Consider the following 25,702-nt stretch of genomic DNA (forward strand, 5'->3'; position numbering starts at 1 on the left):
TGGAAAGCCAGCTACTGCTTTGTGACCTGATTTTGAATTTCAACCATCCTGTGAAGGCCAAAGATTTAAGAGAAGCTGAAGAAAAGACTTGGAGTTTGACAGATTAAGTAACATCCATTTTTATGCATTGTCTTCTATTAATGCTGATGAAACTACTGCTTTTTCTTCTTTCTTCTTCATCTTTCTTTTAATTAAGTTTGGACTGTTCAATGATAGCATGGCTTCCTGCAGTTAGACTATTTTTATTTTAAGCTAAACATGTGGAATGGAAAAAAAGAGTAGGTTATTGGTTCTGAGAGGGGTTTTTCAACCCACATTTCCCAAATTAAGCCCACTAGGACTGGAAAGACTGATGTAATTAATTAAAAAGGTCAGGACACTGGGCATGAAGTTCTTCACGTGGTTTTCTCCTTTTAAACAAAGACATGTTGGAATAGTAACAAAAGATTTGAAATTTGCTTCAAGTCACTGCTCTCTTATCTCAGTTGTGCTCAGAGAAACAGAAAGAAAGAAAGAAAGAAACTGTCAGTGAAGGAGGAACTGCAACTTGTGTTTTGAGCTGCCTTCCTCATCTTAAAAATATTGCTGAGGAAGGGGTCAAGGAGCAGATTATTTCTGGAAAACTAAAAGTACTTTCCATTCTAGTTTCTGTAATGACTCTCTAATGCAACTAGCTACAAAAATAGGGGGGAGTTTGTGGTTTCAATGCTCTATCCTGAAATCTTCTTGGCCCAACATTTGCACAGCAACTGCTTTCATGTAGTTCATTGCAATTAATATTCAATCACACTTTATTTGTGGACATGTTTGAATGTTGAGATGTATTTTTATTCTTACACTAAATATCTTTCTCTGACTAATCAAATAGAGATTTATTCTACTTTAAAAAATATGCAGTGTTAGAATTTGTTATGCTGGTTTATATTTTCTTTCTCCTTCACTGGTGAGATGGTTTAAAATTAATAAAATGCAATTCCATAGGAGATGTTTCTAGGTTGTCAGATTGTTCAAGGCAGGGCAGTGGAACATAATTACAGTTCACAAGAGTCAGTGGTGATATGGGGGATGTTGTTCTTAATTTTAACAGTTTTTGAAAAAGACAGATTTGAAGTGACTTTTTGTTCATCAGATTAGGAGACAACTTTTAAAAATATTGGGCTAGAAGCAGCTTTTGTCACCTGAAGAATTTTTTTAATTTTATTTTTCATCTCTTTTTTGAACTCCCAGTTGCATGGAAATGAACTTTGCTAACTTTGAATTCCAGCTCTTACCCAAACATCTTAGAAAGTAACATCTACAAAACATATCTCTATAAGAATAACTGTTTATGAAATCTGATTATGTTATCTGGGAAGCTTTACCGATTATATGAAAGTTATTTTCTACCTTGAATTTTGGTTCCAGTGTTTTAACTGATACAGACACAATAGCTTTAAATGAGAAAAAGTGTGATAATGTTACAATTATCAAACCAAGGTCTTGTCAGAACACAGAGGAAATTGAAACCCAAGGCAAAAGGTTGAATAAATTCCACTTAACAGAGATGAGGGAAAACTATTGATATGGGCTGCTTCAGTGTTCCTCAGCTGCAACTTGTATTTCTGAACTGAGTCCCTTTTTTTCTTTAAAACATCCAGTAAAACAGAAAGCAGTTGTGCAAGAGGAACTAGGTTTGGCCTGACTGTGTGTGCTTTCTAAGAGATTGGGGGGGTTGTGCCACTTAAGGATCACATGATGATGATTTTTGTTGATGTGCTTCCTGTAAAAATGCAGTTGCTTGATTCAGTCAGAAGGACACAGCTGAAGGGAGATCTGTGTGGGAAACTCTTTTTTCTGAGTGATGTTAGAGAATTCTAGGAAATAGAAGGTTCCAGTTGTGGGCTGAGGCATGGAATCCCCAGTGCTGTGGCAGAGAGGATGTGCTGTCTGTGGATGTGGTGTTTTCCTGCAAAAGTGGGAACAAGCAGTTTCACAGCTGAGTAACCCAGACACAGACAGGATCGGAGGGGTTCTGGTGCCACTGAAACCCATGCGTCTTTCAGACCTCAGCTGATCTTTTCGTAGAAGTGAGCAGAGGTAGATTGATTTATTTATTGAGGAAAAATTGGCTTTTATCTTGTCCACTCCTCACCTTTGACAACGTTTGGGTCTACTCTGTATTCACTTCAAATAACAAAATTGCTGCTGCCATTCTGATCCAAAAGAAGAGCTCCTATGAAAGCAGAGACTTGTACTGATATTTATTTATGGTTCATCAAATTTGGTGTGGAAATTATTTCAAGAGGATATACATATCTTGGAAGATAAAAAATTCTCATGTGCTGTATGATTAATGGACAGTAATAAACATTTTGTAGGAAAATTATATTTCTAGAACACTCTATTTAAGGCATAATTTAAAAATAACATAGTCCTTTTTCTTTGAAACCATGAATTTTAATGACTTCATGATTTTAGTTTGCTGAAAGGGGAAATATCTTGAAGTTTATAAACTTCAGTAGGCTTCAGTACCATATGTGATCTTCTCTAAAGTTTCATTTAAATATGTCCTGCTGCGTATTTTAACATGCACTGGTTTCTTGAGCCTCTGTCTTTTCCATCAATCAGAAGAAGAGGTGTTCTTTGGAAGTGGTCAATGATATCTGCTACAGAAGAAAATTCCTGTGGGATGGGAAAAATGAGAAGGTGAAGGCCAAAATATCAGAATTATTAGTAACCAGTAGAAACAAAAGGGGTTTTTTTAAAATTCTAATTATTTATCAATATTATTAAAAAATAAATAAGGTCCAGATCAACCGTTTTCATTTCTGCCATGATCTGTAGCACAGTAATTCTGTGTACAAGCTGCTGCAATGTTGTATAATTCATTTCTATAGTCTTCATCTGTTTAATATGTGCTATTGTCACTGTGCTTGATGTGGTGACTGTACTTGAGAGTTCAGAGGTAGCTGATCAGTTCAGGGGTTCTGTCTGGATCAGAACTGCCAGGAATGTGCTGATCAGTCTGGTGCCAGCAAATCCACCCAGTCCTGCAGGCTGGAGCTAAGCCACCAGTCTGGGAGCAAAGCTGGAATGTGGCAGGTTTGGATTAGCTGTCAGCTCTGCATTTCCCTTATCTGGTATCTCAGTGGTAAACAAACATCCCCTAACCACGCACGTGGATTTCTAATGGCCGTGTTCTAAGGCCACCCCTTCATTCCCTGAGTGCAAACCACACAACCTGGTTCTCCTTCCAGCAATAACAATATTCTCCTGTGAATAACTGAGACAACAAACAGAATTCCTCCCCAGGAGAACAATCACCTGGCACTGAGGAATGACGCAGGGATGCCTTACAATGAAGAGATGTAGTGTGAAAAACACATAATACCTCTTTTCCTTTTAAGCTGGTTCCTAATAAATATAAGTGGTCCTGCTGCTGGTACCGGATCTGGATGTTGTACACTTTATCTCTGTACAGCACCATCAGTACATATGGGTGAGTGACGGTTTTTCGTGAGCTGTCTCTCACCAAGAATGTTCCATCCTGAAACATGAAAAAATGAAAGATGACAAATAGCAAACACCTCTTGGTTTGATCAGTGTAACAACTTTCACTAGAGCACTCATGCTTCTAAGTGTGTTTTCTTTCTGAAATCTTTTTCCTTTCTGATAAGAGAAACTGCACTACTAAAGCATTTAGGTCTTTTGACAAATGTGTTGTCTTTCAGTTTGCTACTTCAAGCTTTCTACTCTGTTACAAAAGCAGATTCTAAGGGAAGGTAGGAATGCTGTTGTATGAGGGAGAGATTCCATTAACGAAGGAAGTAAAATATCAAAGACCAAACCTCACATCACTTTAACCAGAAGAGAAGTTCATTTCCACTAAGTGCCAATCATGTTTCCTACATGATGTATTTATAGGCGGCTAAAAATAATGACATTGTCTGTGTAATTTAGGTAAAGGCAGTGATACTGTACCACTCTCTCTGCTTTTCTTAATTTCAGCTCTATTTTGACAAGTCCTCCATTAGAATCCCTTTCTTAAAGGCACTGAATGGGACCTCATAAGCTGGACTTTAGCACAAGCCACTGGAGTGGTGCACATGCCATCTTCAGCTCATGGCAAGTGCAGTGAGGCAGCACAGGGTAACCATAACTTCCACAGCAATAATTCTGTTTATCTTCATGATTTTAATTTATTTCCACATGTACAGATAAGCCTTGTTTGTAACTGTACTTCATTTTGCTGGTCTCTGTGGCCTAGAAAAGGGTGGGATTCCCAGCCCTGTGCAGGTACCTTGTTTATCCTGCGGAGCGCTGTCTCTGCCTCGGGCCGGCTGACGAAAGCCACGTACCACTCATCCTTCAGAGAGCCCTGGGGCTGGGGAACAGGACAAGGACAAAGTCAGCTGCCAGGGAATGGCAACTATCACAGTAGAGACAGACAATGACACCTGTTTCTTCTTCCATCATAGCCCCATCTTTATTGCACACAGCTCATATTTATATGGTTATCAGAAGGCACCGTGTTTTATTCCGGTTGGTTAGGAACTTACTGGTTGGTGAGTGTACACATCAGTCAAAACTTTTGTTTCTAACAATATTTACATACTTTTTCTACTGATTCTCATGGAACAGATCCCTCGTTATTACAAGTGTGCTTGTTTTTCTGCCCAAGAATAGTTTTTTATGTTAACAAACTTTTCATTTTCAAGATGGGAACTTATCAAGCTAGCTGCTAGTTATATTTAGCTGAAGTAACAAGGCCTGAACCATGATTTTACAAGGCCTTTCTTTTGTAAGGTTTTACCTATATGTGACAGGTAACATGCAAATAAGAGAGATTTCAGTGTGAGGGATATGTGGATCTGTGTGAAGAATCTGTAAGGGTATGTGTGTCACAGATCACTCCGCTATTGTGGTATGGAAAGTGCTGCTAAGTTGTTTTAAATTACCTGCTCACTTTGATAAATGTGAAAATATTACAGATCTACCTATAATGCCCTTGCAGATGAGCTAAGAAAATAGGCATTTCCAAAGACTTTCAGTAAAAGATGTTAAGTGGTATGTTCTTTTTTATCTACCTGGACACTAGGCACAAAGGCATCCTTAACTATCATCTGAGACTATAATGCAGATTTCTTGTGAATGTGCTATTTATGGTTGCCCAGCAGTGCTATCACCATGAGTGGTTTGCTCTAAACTTGTTTTATTTAAGGAAATGTGAAGCAAAAATGCACTTATAAGACTGAGTCTTCTAGTCATCAAAGTTTTGTGGAAGGAAAACTGAAAATCTGATGCTGCTTGAAGGCAGTTGTGCAAAACAAGTAATCCAGCAAACAAGTATTTTTCTTATTTTGTTCTGCTGGGGTTCAGCTGTTACTGTTTTTCTTGGTGAGGACAAAATAAGGCACTACAGTTTGACACAGAAAAGGAAACTGAAAGCACTCAGTATGTCCTGACAGTGACTACTGACTAGAAGAACAACTTTGAAAGATGTTCTCTCTCAAAGCTAGAAAACTTGCTGTCTTTACAGTTATGGTTCATATTTTGTACCTCATGTTCCTGTGTGTTTGTCTGGTGAACAGTCTGTCTGCTAGGAGCTGGCAGTGGAGGTCTCATGTCAGCTGGGCCTCTTGAAGGAGATCTGCTGTTGCTGCCTTCAGAGATACAAAAGTAGAAAAACTGTTAAAACCAGGAAAATAATTTCATCTGTGCACCCAGGGTGTAGGATCTTGATTTTATGAAGCATGAAGTATTTGTATCACCCTGGTACCGAGACATCTAGAAATTATTTGAAATCTGCTTTAGGGTTCTCTATGAGAACCAGGTTCTTTACATAATTCCATCCTTGGTGCACAGGGACTTTAACTGAGCTGTTGTGGTTCAGATTCTCATTAGAACAGATGAACTTGAAATAGGGGTGACATCAATTTCTGTACCACATTTACTCGCTTGAGAGCATCTTGGTTTCTTTAGAGACAGAAGTAATATTGTCTCTTTGCAATCCTTGCCTTCTCAGCAATTAGAAAGTAAAAAATGTCACTGTAGGATATTGACATGTTACCATGTGCAAAAAATTACTTGTAAGGCAATCGATGTCTAAGTTTTCTTTATTTTTTTTTTTTTCCTTAAAAGATAAATATGGAACATGTCTCACATGAAAAGCATTTGCTAACCTTTTTGGGGAGTATTAGCATACCACAGTGATTTGCATAGCTCAGCTCTCAGTACTGTACAGAAAAGGATGGTTTTATGCAGTTTTGACACTGGTTTAACTAGACAAGAAGCCTAAACTTCATGGGGACAAAAAAGGCTTAAAATCTTTAATTCAGACTAAGTAAGGTACACAAGATGCCTTTCAAGAACTTGATAGTTTTCTGTTCACAGTCCAAGAAGAAACATCCATTAAAAAAAAACCAAAAAATTATTGACTGCATTGAAACTATCTTTCCACTTTCATTCACTTAAAGAAGAAAAAAAGTATAAGAATGCAGGATACAAACCTGGATGGAAGCGTGGTGGTAGAGATCCAGTTGAAGACAGGTTTCTAGCACTGTTAAAAAAAAAAAAAAAAGAGTAGACAGTATAAACAGAACATTTCTCTACAGCATTTCTGATCTGGACTCTGTGCCTGTTTTACAGAATGTGAGGGCCCCTTGAGACCTGTTCAGGGTGAGGAGAGCCTTCTCTGTTCTTCTTTCTGGTTTTTTTTTCCTTCTTTTCATGTTGGTGGATCCACCTTTAAGTTTACCCGGAGCTCTGTACCTGGGAATAGGGTAATCAGTAAAGGCCACCGAGGTTTCTGTACCAGGATCAATGCAGGGAAGTACTTCAGCTTGTGGAGTTTTCACAGGGAATGACTCCATCCTTCCCCCAGAGCAGGAAGCACAGGGCTCACCAGAGCTTTCTCGCTGCGGGGTTCCACTTAACAGAGTTATTTTTCTTGCGACTTCTCTAACATTGTTGATAAAAATGTAGCATCACATTTATGTTGCAAGCTGGGAAGAACCAGCAACATCAGGGACTACTGGGGCATCTCCCAGGTCAGGAAAGGCTGAGGGAGCTGGAAGCTGAGAGGACTCAGGAAGGATCTTTCAAAGCACAGAAATATCTGAAGGGAGAGCCAGGCTCTTTTCACTGGTGCCCAGTGACAAGACCAGAGCTTCCCTCAGAACATCAGGAAACATTTTTTAATGTGAGGGCAAACAAGCACTGGAGCAGGTTGCCTAGAATGCTGTGGAATCTCTCTCTTTCCTTGGAGACATTCAAATGCCATCTGGACATGGTACCAGGCAGGCTGTTCAAGGTGACCTTGCTTGGGAAGGGGGTTGGACCAGAAGACATCCAGAGATCTCTGCCAACCTCAACCCACATCCAAATCTGCTCAAAATGGAGTCCCACACTTCAATTTCTGTTATTATTTTTTGTTTCTTCACCTAATTGAGAATAAATGGCCTGCACTCCTTTCCTTTACTGTTCATATTTCTCTTCTGCTTAAATGAGCTGTTGAAAAGACTCTGAGATAAATATGCTAATTTTGTTTGCACAACAAAAACACTCTATCATGACTTGATTTATGGGAGAGAATCAGTCAAACCGGGGGCCTCTGCTACAGCAAATTTGGCAATGCTCTTTGAATATAACCAGAAGTGTTCATCATAGGAATAGTTCAATTTGCATATGACCTTGCTATTGCTACTGCAATATTTGTTTTGCTTGGGTGTCAGCAACTCCAGAGAATGATGGTAAATGTGAGGAATTCATCAAAGAGCCATTAAAAAATATAGAGATTAGAAAATGTGCATCAGACATGGACTCAAGGAGCCAGCTCTAAGTCATCAAAGTTCAGGTCTGTTGCATGGTACATCAGAAATCAAAATTTAATTAGGGGCTTTCCTGTCTATCAAATGAAGGCATAACAATCAAATATTTTTAAGTTGAAGCTGGGAAAAAATTGCAGCAAGGTTCACACTTTTAAATAGGAATTATCAACTGTTAAGAGTAAAGTTTAGTAAATGGGAGGTAAAATTCTTTCAGATTCAATTCCAGACAACCAGTGTTATGGGGTTTTTTTTAGTTTTTAGAAGTGTGAGGAGTTACATCTCTAACACTTAAACTCCTAGAGTGTGCAGGGCTCCTTTGTCCTGAATCCTGCCTAGCAGGAGATGATCCCTTCCCAAAACAACTGGTCATGCTTATGGATCCTGCAAGCAATGGGAGAGGTGTCTCAAAAATGGAAGCCTTGTACTGTGTAGGGTCTTGATGCCTTAGGATTTTAGCTTTTATATTTCTCAGATCCTGTCCTGCTTTAGTGTATAACTCTAAAACTCCATAGGCTGTCAGCTGCTGTTCTCACATGTTACTGAGACAAAACAATTCCTCTCTGGGCCTGAAACTCAAGGACACCTCACTGCCTCAGGCCCTGAGAGATGTAAACAGTGAATTGGGGGGTGAAACTTGGAGTAAATTACTTCATTACCTGGAAGCTGTAACTGGAGGATTAACCCCTGATATGTAAATGGACCAAACTTTTAATTGTGTGAAAAACTGGAGGCCATCATCCATTTTGAGTGTGTCCCCCCGAGGCTTCTGACTGCCCAGGGCCTTCAATAAGTACCTGGCTTTATTATTTTAAGTTTGTCTAACCTCTGTTCTAGGTAGCCACTCCATCAGTTTAAAAAACTTCCTTGCCATAAAACAGAGAGATTCATGTTTTTTTTCCTTGATTGTCTGATGTACACTCTCTACTCCACTGATACAGAGCTTAAATTCTATAAAGGATTCTCCTGGATAGTTGAAACAGCACTAATTAGCATTTTGCAGAGGCAAGGGCACAGTCTTAGTACTGAACTACCCAGAGACTGAGGTTCAAAAGGAATGAGCAATAATGGTGAAACAAACCTTTCTGCAGCAGGAATGCTGTTGGATCCTGGCTTAGGTGGAGGCTTGACAGATTTGGGTGGGAATGAATTGGAGCTGTATGGGGGCAAAGACAGCTGTGGCACTGGTCTTTGGAGGGCAGCTGTGGAGAGGAAGAGAAGGAAACTTAAATCCTACATGAGATATTCTTAAATGAAGTAGAATGAAGAAATTCTGTCACCTTACTGCTGTTTAACTAGATAAATATAATGCAGTAAAATGTCCTTGATGTGTTAGTTACAGATTAGAAACTCATATGGTCAGCTCAGGACTTAAAACTAGATATTAAAATTAAAAATAAACTGGAACTGGATTAAGCAATATTTACATTTTCTGACTTCTGTTTTGGATAAGCCACAAATCAGGTATGTTAACTGCAGCAGAGCTGAAGGTGGTACATGTTTTCTGTCACATTGCTTCTAAATAGCAGATTTGATATCACCTTTTTGAACATCATTCTGAGATTTCTCCTAGCATGAAATAAAGCATTTTCTTTCTGCAGTGTCCTCAGACCTGAACTAGCAGTAAGAGTAGAACAGGTTTGTGCTCTGCATACCTTAAATAATCTTTTTCTGTATGGAGGCTTAGGGGCAGTGATAATTCATAGAGACTTGGCCAAATGTCCTGCTTCTGTTATAGAGTCACTTTACAAACTTAATTTCAGAAATCAGCATTCTGCAGTAATTTATAGACACTGTTGATACATGGAAGAAGTTCTGCTTTTGTTCATAAAAGTGACTAACATAGCACAGAGCCTGCTGCCAGCAGGGTTTGCTGAGGACTGGGAGACATCAGGTTTCTGTTTCCAGCTGTTTGATGCAGTGTGCAGAACACAAATCTCTCTACTGTAATGTATTTCAAAATAAGAAATCCTGCTGGCTGACTGGAGGAAGCTATTAGCTATTGATTTCCTGGGGTTTGTGGCTTTGATATATAAATCTGCATGAGGCACTTTATATGAATTCTACAGCCTATCAGGGTACCACCTGACTTTAGAAATGGCTCTAAGGAAACAACTCTGAAATAATTCCCTATTTTACTTTCTTTTTTTTTTAGAACTAAGACAAAGAAAAATCACTGTAAAAATACTTACTGTCTTCTTCTTCCTGGGGAACCAAAAAAAAAAAAAATTAGCAATGTATTGTAGCACAGTTTTTAGGAATGTTTTACAAAACAAAATCTGGACATTGGTGAATTTTGATTATACATGGACTCCTAATACCTACACTGTCACTTCCCTCTAAAGTTTTGTTTTGTCTTCATGCAACACCAAATAATTTCTAAAGTTTTCACATTAAAGTGCAGCTATTATTTACAAGCAAGATGTGTGATGGATGTCCTGTAATGTGTATTGACCTAAAATAGTCAGAAACTCTCAGGAGATATAAACTTTCTTTATTTCTTCAAGTAAGTGTAGACTTTCAGAGTTATCTGAAAGTGAAACTTTTAGGTCAGCTTAAGCTGAAAAAATCCCCAGAAGCCCAAATCTTCTTTAAGCAAAACCACTTCTCTCTGTGTCATAGAAGAAATTCTGGCTTTATTCTTCCTGTTATCCAAGATAAAGTTCTCAGGGAACAAACTGAGCTTGACACAGAAGAACTGTTTAAAAACACCCCATGTGCTATGGAAAGATCCATGAGTATTCCTTATAATTTATGAAAGAGACAAGTTTACCTTTTCCAGCATTATTAGTTTATACAGGTACTTAATTTTACTGTAACCCCTATACTTTTAGATATATGCTTTGAGACTATACTTACTTCATTTTTCTTGTGTGGTGGCCAAATCTGTCTGAAATGAAAATAAAACACTCATCATAGGTGGAATAATATTCATTCACTTTGTGAATTAGGCCATATTTTCAACTAGAAGATGAATTTACAGTAAATTTTAAAGACCAATGAATGCAGAAACATTTTTTCCTCATAAAAACATTTAAGATTCTAATTTTCACCCATAATCTAAGGCATTATTATAGTCCTTAGCCCATCTTGATTTTCTCAATAAGGAAAATGTCTGATGATTGTAAGATTAGAGCTTAAAACAAGTTTTGTGCAATGATGAAACACCAGTGTTCAAGCCTTGAACTCATTTATAATATTTGACAGCACTGCTGGAGCACATCATAAGGATATCAGGCTTTGTTTCTCTGATAAATTATCCTGGCTGATTAGCAGATCTCAATTATTTCATCTCTTGTTTTAAGTTCAGTCAGTATTCAGCCCCCAGGTTGCCCAAAAAATGCCGGGGAATGATCCAGTTCTGCTAGAAAACCCTGCTGGCTGTTAAGAAGGAGCTTTGCAGGCTAATAAAATCAATGGGATGAAAATAAAGGTTTCCTTTTCTAACACCCTTGAACAACAGCAATAGAACTCATGTAAGAATGTTCCCTAGAACAAGAACTTGCTCTTGTGGAAAAAATATGGATCATGCATATCCTTGTATGACTTGGAAGTGAGTCATGCCCCATGTAATGGCTCTTTCACATATGACTAGAGAGTTTTTCTGCATTCACACCTTTCTGCAGCTTCAAGCACATCCTGTGCATATTAATAAACCAAAACTTTGATATCCACAGACCCTGCTGTGGTGCAGTACCAGTAAATCAGACCAGTAACAAGTACCAGTATCAGTAAGTCAGATATTTTCGTTAAATTTCATTTCTCCTTATTGAATCTCAATTAAATGAGCACTTACTTTCCAGGGCTTTGCTTCCTTAGAGGAGGTGGATTGCCTCTTTCATATCTGTCACTTGGTGGGACAGGAGGTTTTGGCATCATTGCTAATTGTTCTCTAAAGCAGGAGCGAGATGATGAAATAAAGGCAAAAAGCTGCTTATTAAGAAATAACTGGGGAATACTGGCAATGAGAGGATTGTTTGCAGAGGACAAACTCTTACCTGAGCTGTGAAACCAGAGGCTGTAAAACAACAAGGAATAGTTAAGAGAATGTGTAAGTGTATCAAAATAGGCAAAAATTATCAATAATCACAAAAAAAAAATTTACCTTTTCAGGAATGCCTGGCTTCTTCCCTGAAAACAGTAAAAGTTTACATTTAGAAAAAAATGGAAGTTAATTAATTAAACTTCCTATGAAATAAATTAGTTTTGAATAAAATTCAAAGTCAATCTTGCAGGCTGAAGAACTCACATCCTGAGATGAAAGCCAGAAAAATATCTTGGCTTTGCAAGTGGTGGTAAAATTGCAATCTCTTTTATTAAAGGGAAATTTCAACAATTTCAGCGTGGCATGTGTCACAATCACATTATCTAAGGTTCAGCCTTGAACTACTGGATACATTTTTGCTATTATATAACAGATAAGAGTTTAGATAATAAAATTGTAGTCATATCTGTAGACGCTTTGTATAATGTGGTTTTCAGGTCTGAAGGAAATGCCATTTTTTTTCTGGGTTCTATTAGTTCTCAGCCTTCTTTTAAGTCTTTTGCCACATTACCTACAGCAGTGTATGCAGAGTTTCACTACCTTTGTATGCAAAGGTGATTTTCTCCTTTAACCTATTAAATATTTCATTGTTCAATCAATTAAGTGGACATCAAACCTTTATTACACAGGGTTTTCATAATGTCTTTCTGTTCACCTGTCTGATTCAGGGTTGTTTTTAGATGAAATTTCTCTCCCACTTTGTGAGTTCTGCTCACACCATTTATTCATAAACAGATGACTTTGATTACATTTGGTTGAGCCTTGTTCTTTTCCATTAATTATATACAAACTGATGATTTTCAGTAATTAAATAACCTCAGTGATATTAATGTAAGCAAATACTGACCTGATCCTGGGCTTTCTCTTTCATATGGGGGAGCAAAACGATCCAGAGAGGGTTTTGTGCTTCTGTCTATAGAAGGAGCTGGGGCTAAACATAACAACTGTGTAAGATCATTTGCTGGTATAGGGCAATATATATTTATTTTGCATAGATTAGAACTGGTGTTACTTCTTAAAATAACAATTCATTCTTCTGTAGGAGTAGCAGAAGAGAGTGGAACTGAGGGAAAAGAGGGAAAAGTGAAGTGCTGTCTTGGGAAAACTTTACAGAGAGAACACCAGCTGTACTCACGTTTCAAAGGCTTCATGTTTCTGTCTCTACTCAAGTCGTTGTTGCTTGGTGGAGGAGGGAAAGCTGGCAGCTAAAACAAGTATTTAACAAGTGGTTAAAATGTGTCTTTGCCTTTCTCCTTTTGAGTGTATTAACCCCACCGCACACATCTGCCACTCTTGTGTGGTACAGCACAAGGAGCAGGTCTCTGCTCATGGCAGGAAGGAAGGAGCCAGGACCCTCCTGAGGCATGACCTACACTCACTGGGTTTTGTTGGGTGCAGAACTGCCTCCATCTGCTTCCTCCCAACACTCAGTGGGATGTCTCCTGAGGAAGGGGGGGTGGATTGTCCAAGGAAAGGAAGAGGTTGCTGTTGGATCTCTGTGATGCTGCATCAGACCGAAAGTCCCTGCAGCACATCCTAAACCTCTACTTGTGTATACATTGGTAGGGTTAGTGTATATCTGTTCTTGCAAACACTGAACCTGTAGTGTCAGCTGTCAACAGCACAAGAGCTTTCAGTTTTGAAGTATGCACAGCAGGAAAAAGAAAGGAATCAAATACTGGCCTTCATGGTTCTGATTATACAGTCTCTTACACTTTTATGTGGTCCTAATTCAATTGGGCAACTGCTAGAAGTATAGCTTGGAAAAATATAACCTTTTCTTCAAAACAGAGGCATCTCTTACAAATCTATCATTTATGTGGGAGAGGCATTCACAAGTAGGTGCATGTTTCCAGTGTAAGAATCAATGAAGTAATATGAAATAATTAAATATATTTCTCCCATGAAATTTAAGTGTTCCTTGAACAATGGCCACCTTTTAACAGAGTTCAAATCTGTTTTGATGGCTTTCTCTTCATTCACTAGGGGAGTAAAAATGGTCCTACACTTGGACTCCTAAGAAGGTCCTGGGATAGGAAATAGGTGACATATTAAGAAAGGAACATACAGTAACACTTCTTCCCCCAAATGAGGCTGGGCCAGGTCGCTGGGGAGGTACTGGAGGCTGATGTGGTGATCTGGTTGTTGAAGGTCTGTCTAAAGAGAACAAAAATCCCAAACTAAGCAACTACACAGAGTTTGATTATTTAATACTCTTTAGATCTTTATGACAAAGAGCCCCTACAAGAACCTGGCTACTGAAATTAATAAATCATAGAGACACTGCAGTAGGATTTGACTGGCAGTTGCTTTAGGATCAGTGTTGGGAGTTCCAGGCTGGTGTGTCTCTGGGGTGACTCCCCTGCCAGGCTCTTGGCCACAGGATTTATTTCATTCCCTGCAGCCCAGTGGGTGAAACACCAGCCAATCTGAACGGCGGCTTTGTGCTCCTGAATGGACTCCACACCTCCAGGCTGCTGAGGAATCAGAGATAAAACAAAAACGACAGGCAGGGACAGCTGATTGTTCTTTTCCCAAGTTGTTTTGTCATTGTTGTGACAACCTGCTCTGTCCAAGGCTGCACTGCTAAAGCTACTGCAGCATGTACATGTGTGTAACTTCATACAGGTTCAAATCAAAGGCCAAATACTGCACACATCACACAAAACTAATCTTTATTCCAACAGAGCTTGTCCAAAGTAGAAAATGTAACTTTAAAAGTCACAAGCTCACAGAGTTTGTGTCACTAAATCTTGCTCATGAACTACACTGCTACTTTCAAGGAAAAGTCTCTATTCCATTATCACCCACCTAAAATGTGGCTGGTAACATGGGAAAAATCTAATTTGTAAATTATTAATAGCACTTATTTTTAGTAATTACCTATATAATCTGTGCTGCTTGGAAGTGACTTGGCAGGAAATATGACATTGTGATGTGCTTCATCATTATTGGTTGGAGGTGGCTCATAACCATCACTGTCATGTCCTGCTTCCTCAGGCTCCTCTGTTGGTGATTCATAGTCAGCCTCATCTTCCTTTTCCTGGTTGTCATCAGGGCTTTCATAGTCATCATCATCATCATCATCCTGACAAACAAGCATAAAAAGTGGATGCTGGTGAGAACACTAAACCCTTCAGAGCAGTTTCCTTGGGGCCTTTCACAGTGGGATTTTTCACTCTGGAAAATACCAAATTTTTACAAATTTGTTTGAGGGGAAAAAAATCTGTTGAAATAATACAGGGAAAGGGGACAACATTCCACTAATGCATGGAACACTCAAGAGCTTAAGAAACAAAACAAATCTCCTTTGATGACAGTGAGTACAGTGGGAGGTCAAGATAAAGTGCAAGTTTACTGAAATGTGTGAAGTGTTTTAGGGAACAGACAAGGCACCAGCAAACAAGCCAGTGTTCCTAGGAACACAATGGAGCAGCAGTTGATGCTGCTGATATTCATTCTGATATTCATTTCTTACTTTCTACAGCATGCAACCCAACTTCTGAAAATCATTCATAAAAACTGAGGTCTTTGATTTGACTCTTGGCATGCTCCTGACTCAAACCAGCCTCGTTTGCAGGACCTCACAAGGTGACAGTGTCAGTACGGTCACTGCACTTCTGTGCAATCTGCCGAGGCTTGAGAGAAAAAGAACACTCCATTTGTCACTGGTACCACAGCTGGAATTTCCAGAGTCCTCTGCACTGGCATAGAGCCCAGGTGCTCTGTAAGTGGTTACTTCTGTGCTCCAAGAACAGCAGCAACTCCTGTGAGTTTAGTAACAAGTGTCTTCTAAAAACGCCTCTCCCTTTTATTTTTGAAGAAAAGCCATTAGCACTGGTCAGCCTCGGAGATCATACATGCAGGCTGTGCATCAGCAGCTCAGGTGGGTGTGTTTCACCAAATGACCTTGGCAAGGTATTTCCTATGCCAAAAGGCAGAAGGAACTTCTGCAGTCTAAATAGCTTGAAAATAAAAATTACTGTTCAACAAATTGGTTCTAAATGGCAAGAATTTGCCATTGAATAACACAACAACTTTGCATCTACTAACACCTCATTTAAGAGCTTGAGACAGGTATGTAAAACTCAGCTGTGGTTCTGTGGGGACCTGCTCAGAGGCTGGGAGCTTCTGCTCGAGCCAGTGGAATAGGAAGGCAATTCTGCATTTCTGGGGGAGAACCTTTTCTCAGTGAGGAAATCTGTATCCAGCCACTCCTGCTTTTCCTCCCTCAGTCTCCCCAAGCAGCCAGTGCAGGAAAAGACAGCCCCTCCTGAGCCAGGGAGTTTTCTTAACCCAAATACTCACAAACGAGGACCAGCCACCGTCATCCTGAGCATACCCTGGGGAAAGAAGCACAACCACACATTTCTTTGTCAGAAAGAACCCAGCAAATCCCAGGTGAATTCTGAACCTCAGAACTGTGCCACAGGAACGAGCTGTTCTTTCAGAGTCACGGATGGCACCGTGAATAACATCCTGATTGAAAACTAAGATAAAGCTGCCCTGCTGTGACATGATCTGGGTGCTGGCACTTCGAGTTTCTCCAACTTCCAATTTAAATTATATCAATTGAAACAAAATGCTTTCAGAACGAGCCCGGGCTTCTTATCTCCTTATTTAAGACTATTTTAGCTTTCATAAAAGACGGGTTTGTTTTTGTTTTTTTTTTAATTTCAGCTTCACTCTCTAATTCCATGCTGCTGGGAGGAAGGGCAAGGGGTGGAGATGTTGGAACAGAAATATATAAGCAGTGATACAATTTATTGGATTAAAGAAAGACATTTTGACGATTCTCAGGTATAAGTCTCAACTCTTGCCTTCCTTCACCATCTTTTCTCTTTAAAAACATTTTTTCTTATTATTCTCTTTGTTACTATTTCCCTTCTTCTACTTACTCCATCCTGCATCTACGCTTTTCTTTTTTCTTTATACTCCCATATTTTCATTTATTGTTTTGGATTTTTGGTTCCTAATCCTGCTCCCCTCTGTTGACTCTGCAAGTATTAATGTAATATTTTAATATTTTTAAGCATTTTTTTTGCTAGGGTCTGCCAGTATACACTTACCTGTGTTTTCTGGAGATTTTTGTGTTTGGGCCCTGCAACAAAGATACAAAAAAGAAATTTTTTCATTAAATGTTTGATGCTTCTATTGCAAATAAAGGCAATAGTTAACTGTTACAGTAGAATGAAGTTTACACAGATAAGTTTAACTCTGCCCAAAATGCCAAAAAAACATTAGTTGATGTTTAGATAGAGGATCCTAATAAAACCTTTGTTTCAAGGAGAATTGAAGTCAGAGAAATGAAGTGGTTTGAAGCAAGGGGATGCAGAATATACATTTACCAGTCCTGAAAAGAGGAACTTCAAAGTCAAGTTCACAAATGTAAAGTTAAATAAGTTTTCTATGGTTTTCAACTGTAGTTTTGGATTCTAGTGAGTGGAAGAGTGTAAAATCATATTATCAGATGATGCAAAACCATGGTTTGTAGACTGGACTTGGTTTTCATTGGGTAGGTTCATAAATTGTTCTTTTCTCATAGAATGTTCTTGTAATTTTTGCTCTTCTTCTATTGTGAATATTATATTCAGTGACAAATATTAAGAATGAAAGAGTATAATGATGTATAGATTTGTGGAATGCATTAATGCTGATTTATTAATAATATATGCTTTGGCTTCATGGCCTTAAAGGCTATGTGCTCAGGTGGTAAATTGCATGAAATGGTGCAAATGTTACTTGGTTCTGGACATGGCAGGAGTATCTGGGGTGTTCATGGGCTCAGGAGTTGATATTTGATATCAGATGTCATTAATGAAACAGAGCTTTATTTTACAGAATTTCCAGGCTGCACTTCTGATCCAGGCATTGTCAATCAAATGAATACCAGTCCAGAAAAGATTGATCTGAAAGCTTTTGAACAGAAACTTGAGTTATCTTACTCACCATTTTGGAAGGAAAGAGAGCCTCCCTTCATTTTTGTTTATTTCTTGGCTTAATTTACTTACAATTCTATTGGAAAGAACAAAAATAGTTTGTAAAAAAAAATCCCTTCAACCTTGTCACAGCAGCTAAATCATTTGCTTCACCATTATCCCTCAGTATTTGCTAAATTTAATCTGGTAACTCATTATTATTATTTACAGTGTGATAAAAGCCACTTATTGCTAAGTTGTGCTACAGCACAGCCAACTAGAAGCTAGACTGTTTTTACCTTGGCAAATCCCCATGTTATCAGATTGTGTTTAAAAATTAACATTAAACCCAGCAAGCCTTGGGATCTTTGGTGTTTTAGACATCACACTGCTTCAAATAATGGCCATGGCATTTGTATGATTTTGCATGGAAAAAGTAAATACTTCTTCAGGAAAACAGAGTTTATGGCTGCAAAAGCAGGGATTAAATGTTCCCTGAAAATCTTCTCTATTCTTCTTGCATTCCTTCCTCTGTAGCCAAGCCATCCCTCATCCAGAATCCCTCCAGCAGAGAGGAGGGAAAGGCTGATCTAATTCTGTGTTTTAATGTATTTTGGCCATGGAATACCAAAAGGTTGTAATTTTATGCCTGGAGAGATCTTTCCTAGTGAAGGACAGTCAGTACTGAGATTCACAAGGTTAATTCTACTGAGTGACCAGAATTCTGCTCTGCTACTAATGAAGTTTGCCTCTTTGATTATTTTGTTTCAAAGAAAGCTTAGGATGAGCCATGATCTGATTCCAAATTGTCATTATTTCTTATTGAGGAACATCCAGCAAAGAAGGTCCTGTGGCAAACAAAGCAAATTGTTTACATACATCCAGTCAAAAATATCCCATTTTACTTCCAGCTTGTATTGTTTAGGTCTATCAGAGACAATAATTGTGGAAATACAAGTATTATGAAAAACATCAGGAACTTTACATATCTTTTTGTCTCATATTCTAAATTCTGTAAAATCTTAATTGTTTGTTAACGTAGAATTCTTCCCCGCACAACTTAGACTGGCTCAATCAAAGTTGATATCAGTGTTGTAAAATACTTGTTTATGGGTAGGCAATTACCACCCTATTGTCTTTTTATTCTCCTTTCATGCGTTTCACTGCTACTCAGCAATAACAACCCCCTGTTTTTTTCCAAATGACCTAATTAGCGCATCTTTCACGTCTAACTGCTCTTCTGAGCCGGGACTGGAGGAAGACAGGTTTTCAAACCCTCTAAGAAAAACAAGCCAAGAAAATGAAGTCATTTTGGATCAGGGTAATAGCGCTGCCTGAAAAGGATGAAGATGAGTGGTGTGAAGTTAAGGATATGCACTCAAGGATCCAAATAGGAAAGGAGAAATACAGAGAAAGAATATTGTTTAGGTTTTCTTGTTTAAGGCAGGATTTTGCAATTTTCTGGTTTGAAACCAGTATTATCATGCTTGCCCCATTTTGAAATAAGCACATGCACAAGTGTTAACAATTTCTGAAGGATTACAGCTGTCTAAATCTGACATTGTTACCCAAGCAAGTTGGATAAAGGAAGAGAAACGCCAAATTACAGGCATAGGAGAACTCTTGCTCTCCTTTTCCGTGGAACCAACGCTGTTCTGAGCAAGACGTTTCCTTTTGCTGCAGGGGATAAGGAAGTTGCTGTGTGAATAATAAATTCCATGTGAGACATCAGGAAATGCCCTGGAGTGAGCAGTGCCCTCCACACATCAGTGCTTTGGTTGAAAAATGGATTATGGAATTTGTCTGTGGCTTATTCCCTGGTGTAGAAGAGGCAGAGGATCTTTCAGAATGTCTTGGGGGTTTTTTCAGCTAAAGAAGTAAAATGAAGTTCTCTGGATTTGGAGCTAATAATTCTTAGAGTTCAGACTTTCCTGAGTGTGAATGAGACCTGAGTGTTTGAAAGCTTTCTGGACTAAACCTGGGCTGGCTGCTATGAGGATTTACACCAACAGGTTTTGAGGAAAAACTGACAGGAGGAAGTTGATCATATTATCTTGCTGCCAAAAATTAATCATATAATTCTTAAAATACAGCATCTAATCTTCTACTCTATTTGAAATGCTTCAAACCAATAGCTCAGAGGTTTTATTAGAAAAAAGCAGATTTTAGGAGGGTCATGCATTACAAGCAATGTTCTCAGGGAAGAGAACTGAGCAGCTGAGCCTGTCACCATGTGAGGAAGGAAGTACAAAACCACACTGCTCTCTGAGCTGTGGGAGTGGATGATAGGAGAGGATAAGGCAACAGCACTTGCAGAAAATGTTACTCAGACTTCTCATTCTCTTTCTACCTCCTCCACCAGTTGCTAAACTTAAAACTAGCAGGAAGTTGAAATTTTTAAAAAACCCACACAACCAGCCCCCAAAGCAGGACTCCAAAACTGGCTTTTGTTCACTTAACTGCAGATACTGTTGACATGAGTAGAATCCACTCTACATGTATTGGGACAAAGGGCTTAGGATGGGTGAGAGGTGGAATAGAAGTTCCTCTAGAGCCAGGAGGCTGCAGAGGTGCCTACTGAGCACTGTCAAAAGCATAGCTGATGATCCAAGTCTTTGGTTTGGCCTTTGAGAAGATTCTGCTGGGAAGATGCAATGTTGTTTTATTGACTTCAAACCAGACTGAATACCTGTTATGTTCCAAACCTTGCAACAACCTTTAGACCACAGCTGAGAGCATGTGTGCACTGACATCTGCCCATTACCTTTTTAACAAAGAAAGAGCAGATTCCTCAGTTTTTATGTTTGCATTTTTACTCTTCTGAAAGTAGAATGACTTCCAGACTGTGCCATGTTTGCAGGCTCTGGCTGTGTCACACTGAGCTGGCAGATGCCATGAGTGCAGTGATGAGCTTTCTGCTACTGGAAATTTCTGCCAATGCTATGAGATACACTTTGGAGTGATGTGGGATATGCCTTAAGATTTTTCCACAAGGCTGGAAATTCCAAATCTCAGATTTGCCATGAACCTGCCACTGGAATAGCCAGAAGGATCAACAGTGTCCTGAAAACTTGGAACTCTTTTCTCTCAAGATAGCAAACAATAGGAGTGACAGACTGATCCCAGTGTTTGTACCATGGTTCAGGTATCATGTATCAGGTGTCAACCAACCATCAGCATTATTTTTAATTAAAACTTTGCTTTTTCTATTTATGAATCCTGACCACAGTAAATAAGGCACATTCTGTTTGTTGAAAGTGCTTTAAAATATTTTGCAAATTTGTTCTCTACAAGTATTAAACTTCACGACCTTCTCTGACTGGCAGTAGTGCTAATGAACAATAGAAAAACTCTTTTTCTCTTAAGCTGTAAAGTGGCCTCTTGCTTCATTAGATTTTTTATCAAAATGTTAGTAACACCCTCTTGGTTAGGTCTGAGTTTCATTTAGCACTTAGGACTGTGGTCACTGATGGTCAGTGTCTGCTCTGTGTAAAATACACCAAATCCCTTCCCAGGCTCAGCAGTGTATCTCTAACAGTGTGTTAGGATTCAGGTGTGTATCTAAACATAGTGGTATCAATATCAACTTTTTTAGGAAAGTTTTCCAGAAAGAGTTCAGCCCTTTCAGTGGAAAGTGCTGATGATTTTAAGAAGTATTTTAATTTTCAAAATAGCACTTAAATCTGGGGGCTTTTTTTGGTTTTTATAAAGCAGCCAAAAGTTTTACGAAGATATGCACCTGTAACAGGGCTGGTGGAGATTAGTTTTCAAAATAATAGTTCATTAGTAATAAGAGAATGTTGTAGAGTTTTATAATTAGATTCAGGAAATGACCTGTCATACCTTGTAATGATAACTGTGACCTACTTTTGACTCTTGAAAAGTCACAGGATCATCCCCAAATAATGACAAGAGTTCTATTCAAAACCAGAGCAGTGGGTTTGCTCAGAGATGCACATTTACAAACCCACACACCCAGGCCAGGACACCTGTACAGATCCAGGCTGTGCTTTGTGCTTTGCAAACCTTGTGTGATTCCAGGTGCTGGCTCCATGTAGGTCAGAATATTCTTGATAATTTACTGAGGAACAATCTCTCTTGTCAATTTATCTTTTATTTATTTCAGCACTGGCCAAAGCTGTAACACCTGCTATTTATATTAAGCTTTTTGCAGAATATGCTCAGTTTTAGCACTGCTATTAAGTATAAGGTAGTGTAATTATAATAATCTAATGCCTCTTTCAGCTTGGAGAAGAACTCTTGCTACAACCAGCTGGGGTTTGCATAATGATAAAAAAGAAGAGTGTGAGTGAATGTGTTCTAGCAGAAGTCACCAACCAGCACTTTGTGTTGTGATGAGGATGTGGAGATTCTGAAGAAATTAATGTTTTTAAAATGGCAGATTCTCCTGCCCATTAATTCTATCCTGGAGATTGTTTCAGGGTTAAGGGGAGTTTTGGTTTATTGTTGTTGTTGTTGTTGGGGTTTTTTTTGGCTGGTTGGTTGTTTTGAGTGAGAACCAGTTCTCTTCCCTATTAAAGCTCTAAATTCTTATTTTAAAGAGTGGCATTACATGGAGGACCTTTCTGCATGTATAATCAGGATATTCCACTGAATATTTTGCTTCTTTGTAAATATGAAAAAGTCTGAGGAAAGAGGCCTTAGTTCCAGAGCTTTCCTTCAGATTTAAATATCTACTTATTTATTCAATTCCTCAAGCTGTGCACCAAGCTTCACTCTTCTTTTCAAGCTCTTGATTTCAAATTCTCTTCTTGCAGAGAAATCACAAAGATCTGAGTGAAAGGCTGTTCAGTTTCTGCTGGGGTGTAACAAGTGAGGAACCCAAAGACCTGTCTAAGAAAAGCTGTTTGCTTTTTCTAGGGTGTGAAAATCAAATTTTGAGGCATCAATAGGTTTGATGAGGAAATAGGAGCAAGTCCATATGGTTAGATTTCATTTTAATGATTCACCTATGGAATTAATATCTCTGATAATGCCTGAGTTTATTAGACCACCCACTGACTACTTTTCTCTCACAAATTTGAAAGGAAATCACCAGAATCACCAGAAGTTTTCACAATTAAAAGCTCAGACAATGAGAACAAGAGGTAATTCTGCCAAAGGACTGCTAAGGTGGGACAAATTACCAGAGAATTCCAAGTTCTCCAGTATGGTAAGATGAGTCTGTCACACACAGTCTGGTCTATCATCAACATTGTTAAATGTTTCTTTTAATTGAAAGTGAGTTCAGAAATTCTGAGACATCAGAGCATCTTTTTAAAATAATATCTGGACCTCCTTACTAACAAATTGTACACCACCAATCCCTATTATCAGAATATTTATTGTATGAAAATACAGATGTGATTTTAAGAAATATGTCACATCCAGGGCTTTCAAATTCAGTCCTTCATACATGATCTGAACAAGGGTCCTGCTGGGCTCAGCTCTTCCCACCAGCTCACCCATGAGCACAAAAACACCTTCCACAAGCTCTGATGTACCAGAAAAGGCAAAGCAAATTGTATCTTGTGTAGCAAAATCAAGATATGTGTGAAGGGAGAGAGTCTGGAGCTGGGAAATGAGCAACACAGCCATGCTGGAGCAGCTTGAATTCATTTTTTTTCTCCCTCCTTTGTTTGGAAGACCATAAAGAGCTCCATGTGTCTCATGGTTAGAAAACTTCTAACCTCCAGCTTGAATATGTAGCAGAGAACTCAGAATTATGGCGTTCATTTTCCACCATTAAATACTAGAAGAAGCCAATTTTTCTTACTCAGTATTGACTCAATGGGATTATTGTTCTTCATTAAGTAACTTCTATGAAATTATGGAAGCTATTCAGATGAATTGGAAACTTTTTCAAGGCCTAATCCACAGGAGCTGAGGAAAGCTATTGAACATTGAATCACATGGCCCAGACTGATTTCTCTTGAATGCCCACCTAAAGCAAAAGCATATGAAAATAATTTCAAATCCTCACCTGTTGTGGACATAACTGACTTTTTTCTTTTTTCCTTTTAGTTAAAGTCAACAGTTAAGCAGTGAACAGTTAAGTCAGGCTTCAAAGGTAATACTTGCACAAAAGTTTAACCTTTGTGTAGCTGCTGTCAGTCAAAGAATTTGTGCAGGAGTTCTTTTGAATATCCCCCAGAAAATCTTCTTGTATTGTATCATTTTGCTTGAGCAGTCATGACAACACTCATTTTATCTTGGAATATTCTTCTTTTTCTCTCAGTATGCTCCAATACACAAATCTCTTGCCAATCACTCACAAATCAGTTGCCTGATATTTCCTATGAGACATCATTGCAAACCAGCAAAAATAATTTTTAAGATTAAGATAGTTTGACTTTACTTACGGCACTCTGAGCTTTGGAAATTTCTGAATATCATTTTCAGACATATTCTGGAAAGGAAACACATGGGATGTCTGATAAAATTGTCCATGGAACACCCTGTGACTTATCCAAGTAAGTCATACACATATATCAAAAATGTGGCATGAATTCATGTGGTATTTACATGACTTCAGAAACAGGTATATTGAATTCCTTCGTGTCTGCACAGTGAAATTAGGCAATATTGTGCATGATTGCAAAATTTCAAAGTGGAACTGTAGATTTTAAAATACAGAACCTTTGGCTGGAGTTTTGTTCTAAGAACCTTATTTGTAACAGAAAGAAAAACAAGAAATCCCATGTTCTAGGGGACACATAGCTAGAAAACCCCTTGGACTTAAAAGCAGCCTTGGCAGCCTATGAAGATCTTTCTAGAAACTGGGATGGGGGAAGGATGTTTGTTCCCTCCTCAGCCATAACACAGCCCCTGGGCTGTCTGGAAACCTTTCCTGATGCTCCTGCAGAGTCATCCCTTCTCTTCCTCCAGCATGTGCAATCCAGAGTTAGGACAGATTCAGGAATTCTGAAGACTTTGGATTTCACTGATTTAGTGTTTTGTTTAGTTAATCACAAGCTTCACAAATTTTCTTTGGAACAGGGATGATAGTCTGGATCTTTTTGTCTCTTTTACTAGTAACTTTAATAGGTTTCTAATTACACATTGGTTCACAAAGCTGTCAGTGTCAATGTTCAGGACAGAACAAATCATATCTGTGTTTTCCCACACTGTTTTGCCTCTGGGAGGAGTAAAACACAGGAAAAATATACTGATTTTATGGAAATGTCCTGCAGTACTTCCTGAAGAACTGTATTTTTTCTGAAGGCTTTTTAAGCTTCTCTCCAGAGTTCTGTTCTGATGATAAACCTGACAAATATTAGAGGTATAAACTCTTTTACAAGGGCTACATTTCTGTTTTAAATAACAGAGAATTTTATTAGACTAAGTTACATGAAACTCCTTTGGTTTTATTCCTACTGCATCTCAATAGGGCTTTCCTTGTGGTAGCCAGTAGACACAGAAAGGTGACTCTGAAATTAGGATGTTATTCTGATTAATTTTAGAGCCAGATTTATCATGTAGATCTGACAACAGCTACAAACCCAGCAAACACTCAGCCTGGGCAGCTGCTTCTGTCAAATATAATTTGGCATTTTCCAGTCACTCATAAAATGTAAAAAGATGTTTCTTGGGAAAACCATTCATAGAGAGAAGCAATTTTTTTCCAGATTGCTTTGTACTCTGGAATATTTTACTGGACATCTTCTGTGGTTCTGTTTAACAAATGAACCTTTTCCCTTTTTTTCATTATAAAATTGCCAAGTAATTCAAAAGATTAAAAAGAGTCTGAGCAGAGGTGAGCAGCTGCTTGGCTTGCTCAATAGAAAACATCCTTCAGATCTGCTGGGATGCCTCTGAGGAGCTGCTGCACTCTGAGCTAATTACAGAAACACTAGAAAAAAATAGAAAAACACAAAAATCACTTAGAAATCACAGAGTTATTGCACTTTCTATTTACACCTCACAAACTACCA

The 25,702-nt window shown here is 38.5% G+C and overlaps 2 protein-coding genes across 13 annotated transcripts in view; one reads left to right on the forward strand and one right to left on the reverse strand.

Annotated features, from left to right (window-relative positions):
- The window catches only part of C15H5orf58 (chromosome 15 C5orf58 homolog), a 72,974-nt gene extending 51,999 nt beyond the window's left edge, over positions 1-20,975 (forward strand). For 8 of the 12 annotated variants that reach the window (XM_086851406.1, XM_086851408.1, XM_086851405.1 and 5 more), the window contains one exon: positions 1-2,362. In XM_086851406.1, coding sequence (XP_086707532.1) covers positions 1-107 — 107 coding nt within the window. In that variant the 3' untranslated portion in view covers positions 108-2,362. Of the gene's footprint in view, positions 2,363-14,850; positions 14,969-15,337; positions 15,830-17,691 lie in introns of those variants that run through there. The other 4 variants (XR_015276620.1, XR_015276621.1, XR_015276622.1 and 1 more) reach the window with 2 other exon arrangements.
- Positions 2,226-25,702, reverse strand: part of LCP2 (lymphocyte cytosolic protein 2) — a 27,817-nt gene continuing 4,340 nt past the window's right edge. Inside the window, exons 3-20 of the mRNA XM_086851358.1 lie at positions 24,131-24,177; positions 17,800-17,865; positions 16,920-16,951; positions 16,159-16,193; positions 14,734-14,938; positions 13,919-14,007; positions 12,986-13,055; positions 12,698-12,781; positions 11,911-11,936; positions 11,804-11,823; positions 11,602-11,697; positions 10,661-10,695; positions 8,887-9,007; positions 6,489-6,538; positions 5,539-5,642; positions 4,280-4,363; positions 3,371-3,526; positions 2,226-2,661 (exon numbers count right to left, since the gene is read on the reverse strand). Coding sequence (XP_086707484.1) covers positions 2,539-2,661; positions 3,371-3,526; positions 4,280-4,363; positions 5,539-5,642; positions 6,489-6,538; positions 8,887-9,007; positions 10,661-10,695; positions 11,602-11,697; positions 11,804-11,823; positions 11,911-11,936; positions 12,698-12,781; positions 12,986-13,055; positions 13,919-14,007; positions 14,734-14,938; positions 16,159-16,193; positions 16,920-16,951; positions 17,800-17,865; positions 24,131-24,177 — 1,443 coding nt within the window. The 3' untranslated portion in view covers positions 2,226-2,538. The remainder of the gene's footprint in view (positions 2,662-3,370; positions 3,527-4,279; positions 4,364-5,538; positions 5,643-6,488; positions 6,539-8,886; positions 9,008-10,660; positions 10,696-11,601; positions 11,698-11,803; positions 11,824-11,910; positions 11,937-12,697; positions 12,782-12,985; positions 13,056-13,918; positions 14,008-14,733; positions 14,939-16,158; positions 16,194-16,919; positions 16,952-17,799; positions 17,866-24,130; positions 24,178-25,702) is intronic.

This window comes from Cyanistes caeruleus, chromosome 15 (genome assembly GCF_971803275.1).
Source record: "Cyanistes caeruleus chromosome 15, bCyaCae1.hap1.1, whole genome shotgun sequence".
NCBI lineage: Eukaryota > Metazoa > Chordata > Aves > Passeriformes > Paridae > Cyanistes > Cyanistes caeruleus.